The sequence below is a fragment of the Mus musculus genome, chromosome 10 (assembly GCF_000001635.26).
Source record: "Mus musculus strain C57BL/6J chromosome 10, GRCm38.p6 C57BL/6J".
NCBI lineage: Eukaryota > Metazoa > Chordata > Mammalia > Rodentia > Muridae > Mus > Mus musculus.
This window is the reverse complement of record NC_000076.6, coordinates 110,744,818-110,757,983: the sequence shown is the minus strand read 5'-3', so window position 1 is coordinate 110,757,983 and position 13,166 is coordinate 110,744,818. Positions and strand designations below refer to the sequence as shown.

Genomic DNA, 13,166 nt, shown 5'->3' with positions numbered 1-13,166 from the left:
TATGTGTCATATAACACAAGTAACAAATGATAATTTAGTGTCTAGAATATAAACCATCTCCTAGAAATCACTATGAGAAAGAAGAGCAGTCCAATACAAATGGGCACACACAAACAGGTATCACACAGAAGAGGAAGAAATCCACAGTGGCCGGCAATCATGTGGACAGTCTAATCTTATGAGAGAGAGTCAAGAAAAAAACCAGTGGATGTCACATGAAGACACCAGTACCCTGACAGACTAATGAGTGACAGCTGCAGAGGAGACATGGGTCAATCAATGTTTCACAAGCCTAGTGGAGACAGGCAGGTGCCTTGTGTGTGTGTGTGTGTGTGTGTGTGTGTGTGTGTGTGTGTAGCCAAGGCTTTCCTGAAACTCACTCTGTAGACCAGGCTGGCCTTGAAAACTCACAAAGATCTGCCTGCCTCTGCCTCCCGAGTGCTGGGATTGAAGGTGATGGCCAGACTGAGTTTCATCAATTGATGAGATACCTATGCTGCCGAGAAAAGGCCAGGTTTCTATGTCTGTTTCCCATGTCTTCAGTGTTGGCTTCACAGAAAATGATCTAATGCTTATTTTTGTACTTATTGTATCTTGTAATCACTCGAATCTCTTGAAATCACACACAAGTGAAGGGGATGTAATTGGCAAACATCTTAGTATTGCTGAGAAAGGAATTTGGAAGCCGTTGAGATAACTCAGTGGTTAAGAGCACTTGCTGTGGACCTGGGTTCGATTCCCAGTACCCATTTGGAGCAGGCCACACCTGCCTGCAGCTCCAGTCCCAGTGAATCTGATGCCCTCTTTTGGCCCCTGTGGGTACAGCATGAATGCAATCCACATACAGACAGGCAGACAGACACACATACAGAAGTCCTCTGAAAGATCCTTTGGGTATGAAGAAGTTCCCAAATACAATTTTGAGAAGCACTGCTCTAGGAGATGTGAGTCAGACACACTAAGAGATATGAACAAACCATAAATTTGTATCAGCCCCAAACTGCAAACCACCTTAATGACTGCAGACAGGAGGGACAGGTAGCCACGCTGCTCACGCAGTGGATCACTGCCTAGCAATGAAAGCAGATCTATAACTGTGACAAAAACATAAATGGTTCTGGAGAATGCGCTGACTGAAGGTGCAAACCCTGCAGGGGTGGTGGCACGCGCCTTTAATCCCAGCACTTGGGTGCAGACTCAGGCAGATCTCTGTGAGTTCGAGGCCAGCGTGTTCTACATAGTGAGTTTCAGGACAGCCAAAGCGACATGGTAAGACACTGTCCTGAAAATAAAACAAAACAAACAGAAAAAAAAAAAAACCCAAAAACATGAAAAGAAAACGAAAACCCAAGATGACCACACATTTTAATAGTTTCCATTTTACAAAGCTTTAAACCCCAATAGAATAGCTCAAGCAAGTCTCATTCGTTTATAGCAGATTGGCTTAAAGACGGCACTTAGCCACAATCCCTTGTGATTTGAGCCCAGTCTCTGAAGCTGGGCTTCCTGTGATTGTCAAAACACACAAAATCCAGAGAGGAGGCTGAGGTACAGACCACACAGCAAGAGGAACTATGAACCACTTCTGGCACTGAGCATAAAGCAATTGCTCTCAGTTCTGCATGATTTGTATCGAGCTACCCAGAAGAATCCACTGTAGTAGATTAAGTGAGTAATTCACTCATTTTGGTCTATTAGCTTCAAGTTGTAATTTGAGACACCTTCTCTTTTTCTTTCCCAATTTCTGTGTTTCAAGCAAATTTTACAACTTAACAAAAAAATCCAGCAAAAAGAGAAAAAAAAAATAGCTGAAAAGACTGATTTATTTGCAAGTCATTTTTCTGGGGAGGGAAGTCTCAGAAAAGTTTGGTGGGAGTGAAAAGGACTGATTGTTAAGTCTTTTAAAACAGTATGGGGAATGTGATTTAAAGATGGCTGGCCATGTGGCTTTGTGGCAAGAGGGCTTGCCTACTAAGTATAAAGCCCTATGGGTTTTTTGTTTTGTTTTGTTTTTTGGTTTTTTTAAGACAGGGTTTCTCTGTATAGCCCTGGCTGTCCTGGAACTCACTCTGTAGACCAGGCTGGCCTCAAACTCAGAAATCTGCCTGCCTCCGTCTCCTAAGTGCTGGGATTAAAGGCGTGCGCCACCACGCCCTGCTAAATCATTAGGCTGTAGAGGTTTGAATGAGAACTGCCCCTAAGCTCATCTATTTGAAGGCTTAGTCATCAAGGAGCATGGCACTGTTCGAAAAGGATTAGGAGGCGTGGCCTTGTTGGAGGAGGTGTGTCTCTGGGGGTGGGCCCACACCAGGTCCGGTGCCTCCCTCTTGTCTATAAAATCACGATGTCCCTCTCAAGTTACTTCTCCAGTGCCGTGTGTGCCTCCATGCTCCTCATGATGTTGATGGACTAAGCCTCCGAGACTGTAAGCAGGTCCCAATTAAGTGTTCTTTTGTAAGAGAAAAATATAAATTAAAGAGTGAGACCCCACCACCTCCACAGTCCTTCCCTGCACATTACAGTAGCGCAGAGGGTCACGTTAGCTAGATGGCAGCCAAAATAGGTCAGTTATGGCGTCTATCCATGGCAATAGAACAGTGAGTAAGAGGGCAGAGTGCACACGCGCTTGTGTTTGTGCACATCCCTCCCGCCTTCCCACATACCCACATTCAAACAACCAACCAACAACAAAATAGCAGTGCTTTAGAAAAAAATCTAAGTGGAGGGACGGGGTTACTAGCCCAGTCAAAATTCCTGACCCAGAATTGTTCCTGTCTAAAAGAACTGCAGGGACAAAAATGGAGAAGAGACGAAGGGAAAGGAGGTCCAGTGACGAGCCCAACTTGGGATCCATCTCATGTGGCAGGGGGACACCAAGGCCTGACACTATTACTGATGCTATGATGTGCTTACAGACAGGAACCTGGCATGGCTGTGCTCTGAGAGGCCCTACCAGCAGCTGACTGAAACAGACTCAAGACACTTACACCCAACCATTGGGCTGAAGTCGGGGACCCCTGTGGTTGAATTAGGGGAAGGATTGAAGAAGCTGAAGGGGAGGGTGACCCCACAGGAAGATCAGCAGTCTCAACTAAGCTGGCCCTTTGGGAGCTCCCAGAGACTGAGCCACCAGCCAGGAGCACACACAGCCTGGTCTGAGGCCCCTGACACATATACAGCAGAGGTCTGCCTGGTCAGGCCTCAGTGGGAGAAGATATGTTTAATCCTCAAATTTTTTGAGGCCCCAGGGAAGGTGGAGGTCTGGTGGTGTTGGGAGCATCCTCTCAGAAGCAAGGGGGAGGAGGAATGGGACGAGTGACTGTGGGAAGGAGACTGAGGGGGTGGGGTAAGGACTGGAATGTAAATAAATAATCTAAATTAAAAAATAAAAATCCAAATTTCTCTACTGGATCAAATTACTATTAGTTGTTTTTTAAGATTTGGTCTGGTTAAGGGAAGAAAGCAATTAATAGTGAAAAATAAGAATCTGAGCAAAAATGCAGCCGTTAACAAATGATGCCATGCTTAACGAACGCTGTTTGACCGGACAGGTATCGTGCGACTTTTAAATAATCATGTTAAACCCGGGGAAGTTTTACAAAGCCCTCGAGCACAGCTCGCTACCTGCAGGGAGTTCACGAACGCATCCTCCTTATTCTCAATGGGTCTGAACAGCTCCTTTTTCTTCTCCCGGTCTCTTATGTCTGGGCTGGCGGCGCTGATGAGCATCTTCAGGTTGGCTGTGGGTGTCCAGGGCTCCACCTGCGGCTGCCTGTCGACCGGCTTTACTGGAGTAATGGGGTTTCTGTCTGGGGTGAAGATTCTTTGCTTTGACAGGTCGATCGGCTCGTTCTTCATCGGTGTCTTTGGGGTCATCCTTGATCGGTCGACAAATATATTTTCCTATTTAAAGCAAAGAGAACTTTTTAGCAAGGGTCAAGAAAAGGCAGTTGTCTGCTTAAGGGTACAGAGTATGTTCTACTTAGAAATACAGATTAGACCACACATTCAAGGTCGGAAAGAACCAATACTGGATAAATGTATAGAGAGCCCCACAGGCATTGAACAGTGGCTCCAAGGAAACCCATTACATCTGCTACTTTTTTTTGCACATATTTTTTATGAAGTGTTGGTAAGAGAAGTCACAAATGTATCTGTCACCAACAGATGCCTGTAATAGCTGAAATGAAGAAGGCCAACGGAGTCTTTTCCTGCTTCACAGGGCCGTATTTTTCAAAACCCTACTTACAGGTTTGTATTTGCTACTGAAGAATGGTTACACCTTGGTAGTTCTATGTTCAAAATCAACCTATAACAGGACTCGTTAAAGGGAGAACAGCCAACAAAATACCATCGTGAGAGCTGCCTGATGTTTTCTGAGCAGTGTTCCTTCGACCATTCACAGCGAAGGGCCGGTGTTTTGCTTGCTTATATTGCTTTGCATTTCCTGAGTCCTGTGTCCTGCCAAGCGACCCTTATCTCACAGGACTAGTGTGGAGTTTCTACCACGCATGATTTACCCTTTGAGTTTGTCACTTAAATCAACCGACAGCCTCTACAACAAACGAGACCTCCAGTAGTAGGTCATAAGCGTAGATGCTCCAGACGTGGTATCGAATTGCTAGCAAGGTTTTGAAGTGCTCCGTGCCAAAGTTTTGCTTTCCAATTTCTGCAATCTTAAAACAATCTGTGTAGACAATTATAAGAAAGGGTTCAAAAGGAGCCCATGATACAACAAAACAAAAACCCCACAAGAGCACAAAGAGGCAGCATTTGGCTCCACCAAATAACAGAAGCCAATGTCTATCCACTGATTTTCACCGTTCGAAAGCAGGAAGAGTCTGCCCTTCCTCTAGTGGAATTCTCTTCCTGTCAGCAGTGACTCATATAATGAAAGCGGAGGAAGGTTCAACATCTCTCCCTTTTCCTGTACTGTATCAACCACCCTACAGCCACTGTATGCTCTGGTTCTGGCTGATCAGTGCTTCAAACAGTCCTGTCCTGGACAGAGGTAGAAGACTGGGAGAAACTGGTTTCTGGGTCCAAAGGCTCTGGTTGTATAAGTGACAGTGGCCCCCATGGACTCAGAGGGTGTGGCCTTGTTGGAAGACATCATGTGTCAGTGGGGGTGGGCTTTACGGTTTCAGAAGCTGAAGCCAGGCCCAGTAACTCTTCCTGCTGTCTGAAAGCTGGATGTAGAACTCTCAGTTCCCTTCCTAGCACTGTGTCTACCTGCACTCCACCATGCTTCCTGCCATGATAATAATGGACTAAACATCTGAACTGTAAGCCAGCTCTAATGAAAGGCTTTCCTTTGTAAGAGTTACCGTGGTCATGGTGTCTCCTTACAGCAATAAAAACCCTAACTAAGACTCGGGCCAACCACTCTTATTCGTTGGGTCAGCAGAAGCTGCCAGTTAGCTATGGTGACACTCTCTTGTACTATAATGTGCCAGGAAGGAGTGGTGGAGGTGACGAGGTCTCACGCTTTAGCAGAAGGCAGCCATCGATCCTAGAGGGTTGCTCAGATCTGCTAACAAGTTCCTGCTGGTGAGCCATTCTGACCATGCCTACAAGGGAGTTCTCAAGGGAAATGATGAAGTGCGTAACACATGTCACGTCCTGTTTCCTGGACTTGTATCAATTCCTAATCTAACTCTCTGACATAGGTACTGTGATGGTTTGTATATGCTTTGGCTAGGGAGTGGCACTATTAGACTGTGTGGCCTTGCTAGAGTAGGTGTGTCACTCACTGTGAGTGTAGGGTTTAATATCCTACTCCTATCCTAGCTGCCTGGAAGTGAGTCTTCTCTAAAAGACCTGCAGATGAAGATGTGGACCTCTCAGCTCCTCCTGCACCACGCCTGCCTGGATGCTGCCATGCTCCTGCCTTGATGATAACGGACTGAACCTCTGAACCTCTAAGCCAACCCCAATGAAATGTCCTTATGAGAGTTTGCCTCGGTCATGGTGTCTGTTCGCAGCAGTAAAATCCTAACTAAGACAGGTACGATTGTTTACTCCAGTTTATGGATGAAGTTATATAACCTCAGGTATAGAGGTTAAATAAGTTGCTCGGAGTTGCATACAAGAGCCAGTGTGAAAATCTAAGCGCGTGAAAGGCAGCCAAGAGCAGTTTCTTAAAAAAAAAAAAAAAAAAAAATGGCGCATCTACATAGGAGCTCATTCTGGGTGCAAATTAGAAGCAAACTATCTTTTTCTAAGTTCCAGAAAAGGTGCCCAGTAGCGCCTGGAGACGCAACGTGGGGGAGTGGTTATGCACGCAGGATCCCAGGTCAGTAGGCAAGTGCCTCCGGCTTCGATCAACAGGATTTCAGTGCAATGTATTCAGTTGAAAAGAACATCGTTCATAAAAAATACCAACCTCAAGGGTTCAGGCTAGCTCAGTAGTGCACAGCAAACTCGCAAGAAAGCTTAGCTATGACCTTTCCTCCTTTCCCATTCTCTCCCATTTGTCCCTGTGCTCAGCCCCAATAGAATACAAGAATACAGCACACTGCATTTCTCATTAGCTTCCTGGACGATTTTCTTGACTCAGCAATAAGACCATGCACCCGTGGAGGCTGGTTCCTCCGGTTGTATTCCTACGATGGCTTGCCTGTTCCAGGTGTCGAATGAACTCTATGTCTTGCCAAAAGGTACCCTCAAGGCACAAGGTGTGTCCCGGGCTTAGGAGTAGACAGATTTACCCTCCTTCCCTCCCGTTTCCGGGGGTGCATGTCCACACAGGAATGAGTTCTCAAGTTTCTCTGCAGTGACAGAGCAATTCAAAATGAACAATTTCTTCATAGGCAGATGCGTTTTTACTATAGTTTACGTGAGAAACAGCATGGCTGTTTTAGGACTCTATCATACCCGTGCTGGCTGGTCTTATGTCAACGTGACACAAACTAGAGTTATCTGAAAGGAGGGAACCTTGAAGAAATGACTCTGAAAGATACAGCTCTAAGGAATTTTCTTAACTAGTGATTGATGGGAAAGGGCCCAGCCTATTGTGGGTGGTGCTACCCCTGGGCAGGTAGTCTTGCTTTCTTATAGAAAGCCATGGGTTGCAGGCCGGTAAGCAGCACCCCTCTATGACTTCTGCGTCAGCTCCTGCCTCCAGGTTCCTGCCCTGTTTGATTTCCGGTCCTGACTTCCTTTAATGATAAACAGCGATATGGAAGTGTAAGCCATAAACTCTTTCTTCCCCAACTTGGTTTTTGGTCATGGTTTTGCTGCAGCAATAAAAACCTCAACTAAGACAACACCTCTACATCAACATTTATTAAAAATGGCACAAAGAACTGTGTGGTGAGGTCTTAGGTGGGCAAGAAAGTGAGCTATGATCTAATTACACTATGTGGGGCAGAGCAAAATTGGTTTAGAATAGTTTAGACCTCAGTTCAATGGTTACTCATTCTACTTGGTTCCATGTTTCTCTCTGTCTCTGTCTCTTTCTCTGTGTGTGTGAACATGGGGTTTAGACTAATTACCAAGGCTTTCTAGTAAGGCTGCCTACTGTGTGTGTGTGTGTGTGTGAACATGGGGTTTAGACTAATTACCAAGGCTTTCTAGTAAGGCTGCCTACTGTGTGTGTGTGTGTGTGTGTGTGTGTGTGTGTGTGTGAACATGGGGTTTAGACTAATTACCAAGGCTTTCTAGTAAGGCTGCCTACTGTGTGTGTGTGTGTGTGTGTGTGTGTGTGTGAACATGGGGTTTAGACTAATTACCAAGGCTTTCTAGTAAGGCTGCCTACTCCAATGGTTGACTCTGTTTGCCACCAGGTCTCTTCAGGAACGGGGAATGACTGAGTCATTTTCCCAGCTGTTGGAAGCCATGCCAACAACACACACCCTTGGCTGGATTTCCTTGGCCTCTTTAGAGGGCCCAGGAACCCAGGACCACACCCATTCCTGGGAGGCTAACGCTGAACTCAATGACTGGTGAAAATTCTCCCAGCAAGCAAAGATGTGGTCTAACTGGCTTAGGACCACTCAGAGGGGTCACCTTGAACTCCCTGCAGTGGAACCTCAGAATTCCACAACTCACCTGCAGCTCAGTGCTGCTCCTTTCCTCTCTCTTCCTTCCTGAGCGGCCATGCTGGGCACTCACAAGTCTCCTGCACACGGAACTCAAGTGGGATCTGCTTGCTAGGCAACCACATCACTTCAGTCAGAGAGCCCAGAGAAACGCAAGCCACGAAATGGTCTCACCGCTCTCAGTTATGAAGGAGGCAACAGACCTGGGTCTATCTGCCACAAAGCCATGTGATCATCAGCTCAGACGATAAAGGGAAACGCTGCCATCTATGAAATGCTATGCAAGGGCACATCATGCAAGGGCACATGGTTATTAATAAGGACTGGCATTATGGCTATGGGGAATTACACTGTATACTGTCACAGAGAAGGCTTGGAAGCTAATAGACCTTGGTTTCCAACTTGTGTGTGTCTCTATATAGCTTTGACTATGCGATCAAGAAACACGTGGCCACCTGCTTTGCCAAGATAATTGTTTGATAATTGCTGATTAACCCTCCAGTTCCCGCTTCACATGCAGCTCCCGCCATGTCCCATTCATTGGTTTTCTGCCCTTCGTCACACCCAAGCTCTTCCTCCGAACATGGCTTTCACTCTAATGTTGAACCCAGGGCCTTGGCTGATGAAACCCCCACCTGTTGTTTAAGGCTCACTGCAGAGACTCCACGTCAGGAGGTGTCTGGCCAACAACTCTCCTTCCTCCCAGAATACATTTCCTCGAAAGAGCGATCCACACTCGAGACCTTCCAAGAGGTTCAGCAGCCATTAAGTCATTTTCTAATCCTTGGTGTTCACGTGGGTCACCTCTTGGCTGCCAAATCAGACTGATGCTAAAACCATCTTGCTGATAACCACTGGAGTGGTTAAGGTTGGTAGTGATTCTTGGCTCTACAAAATCTAGACTGCTGCTTCCCAGACACTACTCGCTCTTTTTTTAGCTCTATTTCTGACTGTCCCTTCTCAGTCCTTCATTGGGCTCCCTCCCCTACACTTACAAGAGTCCATATCTAGACTTTCAGCTCTCATCTTACTCTCTCTGGACTAGTTCACCCAAACTCATAAAATGCGGCTGTAAGGTCAACTGACATGCTCCAATTCCAAGTCTGGGTCCAAGGCTGTAACTTTTCAAGAATTCTAAAATCAGGCTATCAGTGGTCTCTTGCACAGTCATCTGTCTGGATAGCACACAGATACATGTTCCAAGCTAAATCCGCCTTCTGTCTTAGCTCCTCCTTAAAGACACTAATGGCCTTTAAAGAAACACACTTGGAAGCCAGGCATGGTTTTATGAGCCTGTTATTCCAGTCTCACAATTCTCCTGCCTCAGCCTCCACAGTGGTGAATCACAAGTCCTCTTAACAGCTCCATCCTAAGACTCCCTTCTCCGTCCTAAACTGTCCCTTCCTACTTTTGACATCAGTGAGGACACTGGTCAGGACATACTCCAGAACGAAGGACAGTAAAACTGGGTGACAATGTTAAAAAGTTCTTTTTTTGAAACAAGTTTCTCCATGAGTGATCAGAGAATGTGTGGATTGTACAGTACATGCAGATCTGGACCAATGTATACATCAAGAAAGAGGTCCTCTAAAGGACACGTGACCCAGTGGTCCCTTCCAGGTATCCCCCGAGGGGTCTTAGGAAGGGATAGCTTTGCCTGATTGGCTTCTGGCCACTCTGCATTTCTCCAAGGCTCACCTCTCACTTCTTTTATCTGAAACACTCTTCTCACTAACTCTTTTAGGTAGGTTGAATTTCCTTACCCAATGAGGCGTAACACAAATCTTACCTCCCCTTGAAGCTTTCCAATGCAATGCTTGTATTTCTTCCTCCTCTATGCTGTGAGTATAATGTAGTTGGCTACTTTTGCATCTGGGTCCCCGAAAGCCTCTAAGGTGACTAAAGGACAAGTTATGACTGCACAGTCATTTTAATTCAGTACAATGTGAAAAGTGTATAAAGCTAGGCACTTTTACAAAAACCCAGTGGGTGAGATTCTAGGCATTGGCTCTGATTTATAAAGGTAACCAACGAACTAAGACAGGTCAGGCGATATTTAACCTCCTTATCTCCAGCTTTTGGGACACAAATATTTGCCAAAAGACCTTAAAAATGTATTTATTTGGGGTCATGTAGCTGGTAAGTGGCAGAGCAGGATATCAAACCCAGGTTTCTGTGACTGCAAACTCCATGTCCCCACCACCCTTAGGAATCCGATTTATCCTTTAGCAATGGGGAGAGGTCAAAGAGACCCCAATATCCACAAAAACCACTGTGTTCTTATCTCTTGCCTCCTTTCTTCGCTAAACCCCAACCAATTCATTCTAGTTGAGATGGTTTGACCACTTTCCCAATCTCTTAGGTCATTTGAATTTCTCTGCACTTTCCCATGAGAAAACTCACCACTTACTGAGGCAAATTAGGGGAGGGGACCATCAAACCTCAGGGACAGTACTTGGTCAGTCACTGACCAGAACAAAAGTGGGGCACTGAGAGAGCAGACCGCTTTCTAGGCAGAACTATTCAAATTACAAAGGAAAACAGAAAAGTTTTATTTTGGAACTGCCAAAACCAAAACTTCTAAATACACACACACATATATATATATATATATATATATATATATATATATACACATACATATACATATACATATACATATATATATATAGTTGTAGTCTTAAGTAACTTTAAGAATACTCTTTAAAACAAAAACGTCTTGGTATACATGCCCCCCTCTAACAAACATAATAGCTGCCAAATATTGTATAAAGTCTTGTATAAAGGCAAGTCTTTTGTCACCAGGCAGGTTCACTGTTGATGCTAACCTAAAACTAACACTTGGACTCCAGAGAGGTTCAATGCCTAAGGAAGTTGCTACTAGAGATTTCCATTCCAGGTTTCTGAAACTGGTTTGTTACATCTGTTTGCTGTTGCTTAAACAACGCTCAGATTCACAGCTCTGTCTTCTCAAAAGGACATCTGTTCTGCACACCTGTGCTGATGCAGGCCAGGGTGGTTTAGACATTGCTGAGTGTGTGGCTCAGTATATCTGAAGCAGAAGGGCTGTCAACTATTCAGAGGAGCTGGTGAGGGTCAGTCACATTGACCCCTGTCTAGGAGGCAAGGCTGTAACTCTTGGGAGACATCTCTGTAGTTGGTCCATTAGGAGGAAGGTGGTGTTTCTCAGCATTCGGACATTAAATCCAGTATTTACAACAACAAAATCCTGTTCCAGGGAATTAACGCTTTCTAATTTCTTCCAACATTAATTCAACTGCCCTTGGGATCTCTAGGCATCACAAACTTCTGATCACTGCATCCAGAATGCACCTTTGGCTTCAGAAGCTGGTTCCAACACTAATGACTTAAGAGGAGCCGAAACAAAGGTCGCAATGGCCCCATTCTCTAAAAACTCCTCTATAACGGCCATCACAATTATGCTGTATACGAGACGAAAGCTAGGCATCACCATCCAAAACATGCTGGAGACTATAAAGTATTTATTTGTGCTTACCTTTTGTGCGTTCTCTGCATCTTCAATGGCAAAATCTAGTCTGGTCTGCCTGGGGCTGATCAAGTCTTTTAGTGTTAAACAATTCACCTCCATCTGGAACACACAACTATATCAGAAAATGATTTTACATTTATTTCCCCCTACAACAACAACGACAAAATGCCACTTGTGAACATCAACTTTCCCTTCCTACAGCATTCCTGGAATTTTCCAAGAATGAAGACACCCTCCATTCCTCATTAAAACTCACACGGACAAACACTTAAAATATACTTAGGAATCACTGGAAATCTGGGAAGACGAAAAAACTGAACAAAACTGCAATCCTTTATGAAAAGCAACAGGCAAAATAGTTACCAAGGAAGGAAGGTGTTAGGCAAATGCCAAGAAAGTTACAGGGTCTCCCAGGTCAGTTAATTTTGGCGCAAAGAACCGGGAGGAATTCAACTTTGAGTGGGTTTGATCTAGGGGGTAGACTGAAACCTGATCTAGAGACCAACCCATGCGGGAAGCGCTCAGCCCCTCCCTAGGCATCTAAGCACACCCCAAGTGAAACTCTTCCCAGGGGACCCCTAAATCGTGGGGGTAGGTGGTAGTGGGGACCAGCCTCCTTCACCTAGCGCTGCAGCCAGCACAACCCCAGGGGGCACTCGGACCCGGGGCCTGTGGGACGGCATCCAGGGCGGCGGGTAACCCGTCTCCGCATTCCCGCCTCCCCATCCGAGGGGGCCGCACGCTTCCTTACTGTCGCTGCGCGATGGAGGGTCTCTCCGGGGACGTCCGCAGCCGCACGCGTGAGCGGGCAGAGCGTGTAGATCTCAGCGGCCGGCTGGCGACATGGGCAGGGCAGGGCAAGGCTCGCAGATCCTCCGCTCCACCCGCGGTGTCCGCGTAGCGACAGCGTCTCCTACCCGCCTAAGCCAAGCTCCAGCCCTGGATCGCGGTCCCCGCTAAAACACCTCCTCTGGCGCCTTGAGACTGAATTTGAGCATTCACCAATGCGCGGCGGCCGGCGGGGCGGTGCCGACCAATGGCGCGGCGGCACGGCCCGAAGCCCCGCCCCTCGCTGTCTTGGCGCTCGGCGCCGCGCCTTTCCTCCCCTTCGCCCGCCCGCCGGATTGTTGTCGCCTCGCCCCCTCCCCCTTCCGGGTACCTGGAGGCGGTGACGCGGGAGCGTTTCCCGCGGGGACGCGGGCGCGGACGCGGGAAGCCGGGGCGGGGCGGCGCGGGCCGGCGCGCTCTCCGCGGGGCGCCCTTTTGTTGTGGGGGACCGACCCACGCCGGCCCCCAGCGCAGCAGATGGAGCCGGGGAAACGATCCGCACGCGCGGGATGCTGCGGACGCCGCCCTGCCCCCAGCAACCTGCGGGAGCCGAGTTGCCGGGACCTGCCAGGGCGGCTCCCTAGCACCCGGCGCCGCCAGGTGACACGTGAACCCTGGTTAGCACCTGGGCTGCGAGCAGATGGCACGCCCGTTAGCCCTGGGAACAACCCCGGCAGCCGCACCAAAGGGGGTTTTGCAAAAGGTTTCCTGGTGTTCCCTCTCCAGAGCATTAGAGATGGTCGAGAATGTGTTATTAGACAGTTTCTAGTAAGGACTAGCTTGGG

The 13,166-nt window shown here is 47.1% G+C and overlaps 1 protein-coding gene across 3 annotated transcripts in view; it reads right to left on the bottom strand.

The window, feature by feature from the left end:
- Positions 1 to 12,545, bottom strand: part of E2f7 (E2F transcription factor 7) — a 41,946-nt gene extending 29,401 nt beyond the window's left edge. Inside the window, exons 1-3 of one of the 3 annotated variants that reach the window (NM_001358560.1) lie at positions 12,305 to 12,545; positions 11,560 to 11,665; positions 3,625 to 3,903 (exon numbers count right to left, since the gene is read on the bottom strand). In NM_001358560.1, coding sequence (NP_001345489.1) covers positions 3,625 to 3,903; positions 11,560 to 11,652 — 372 coding nt within the window. In that variant the 5' untranslated portion in view covers positions 11,653 to 11,665; positions 12,305 to 12,545. Of the gene's footprint in view, positions 1 to 3,624; positions 3,904 to 9,831; positions 10,582 to 11,559; positions 11,666 to 12,304 lie in introns of those variants that run through there. The other 2 variants (NM_178609.5, XM_006513883.4) reach the window with 2 other exon arrangements.
- Between the last annotated feature and the right edge of the window lie 621 nt (positions 12,546 to 13,166).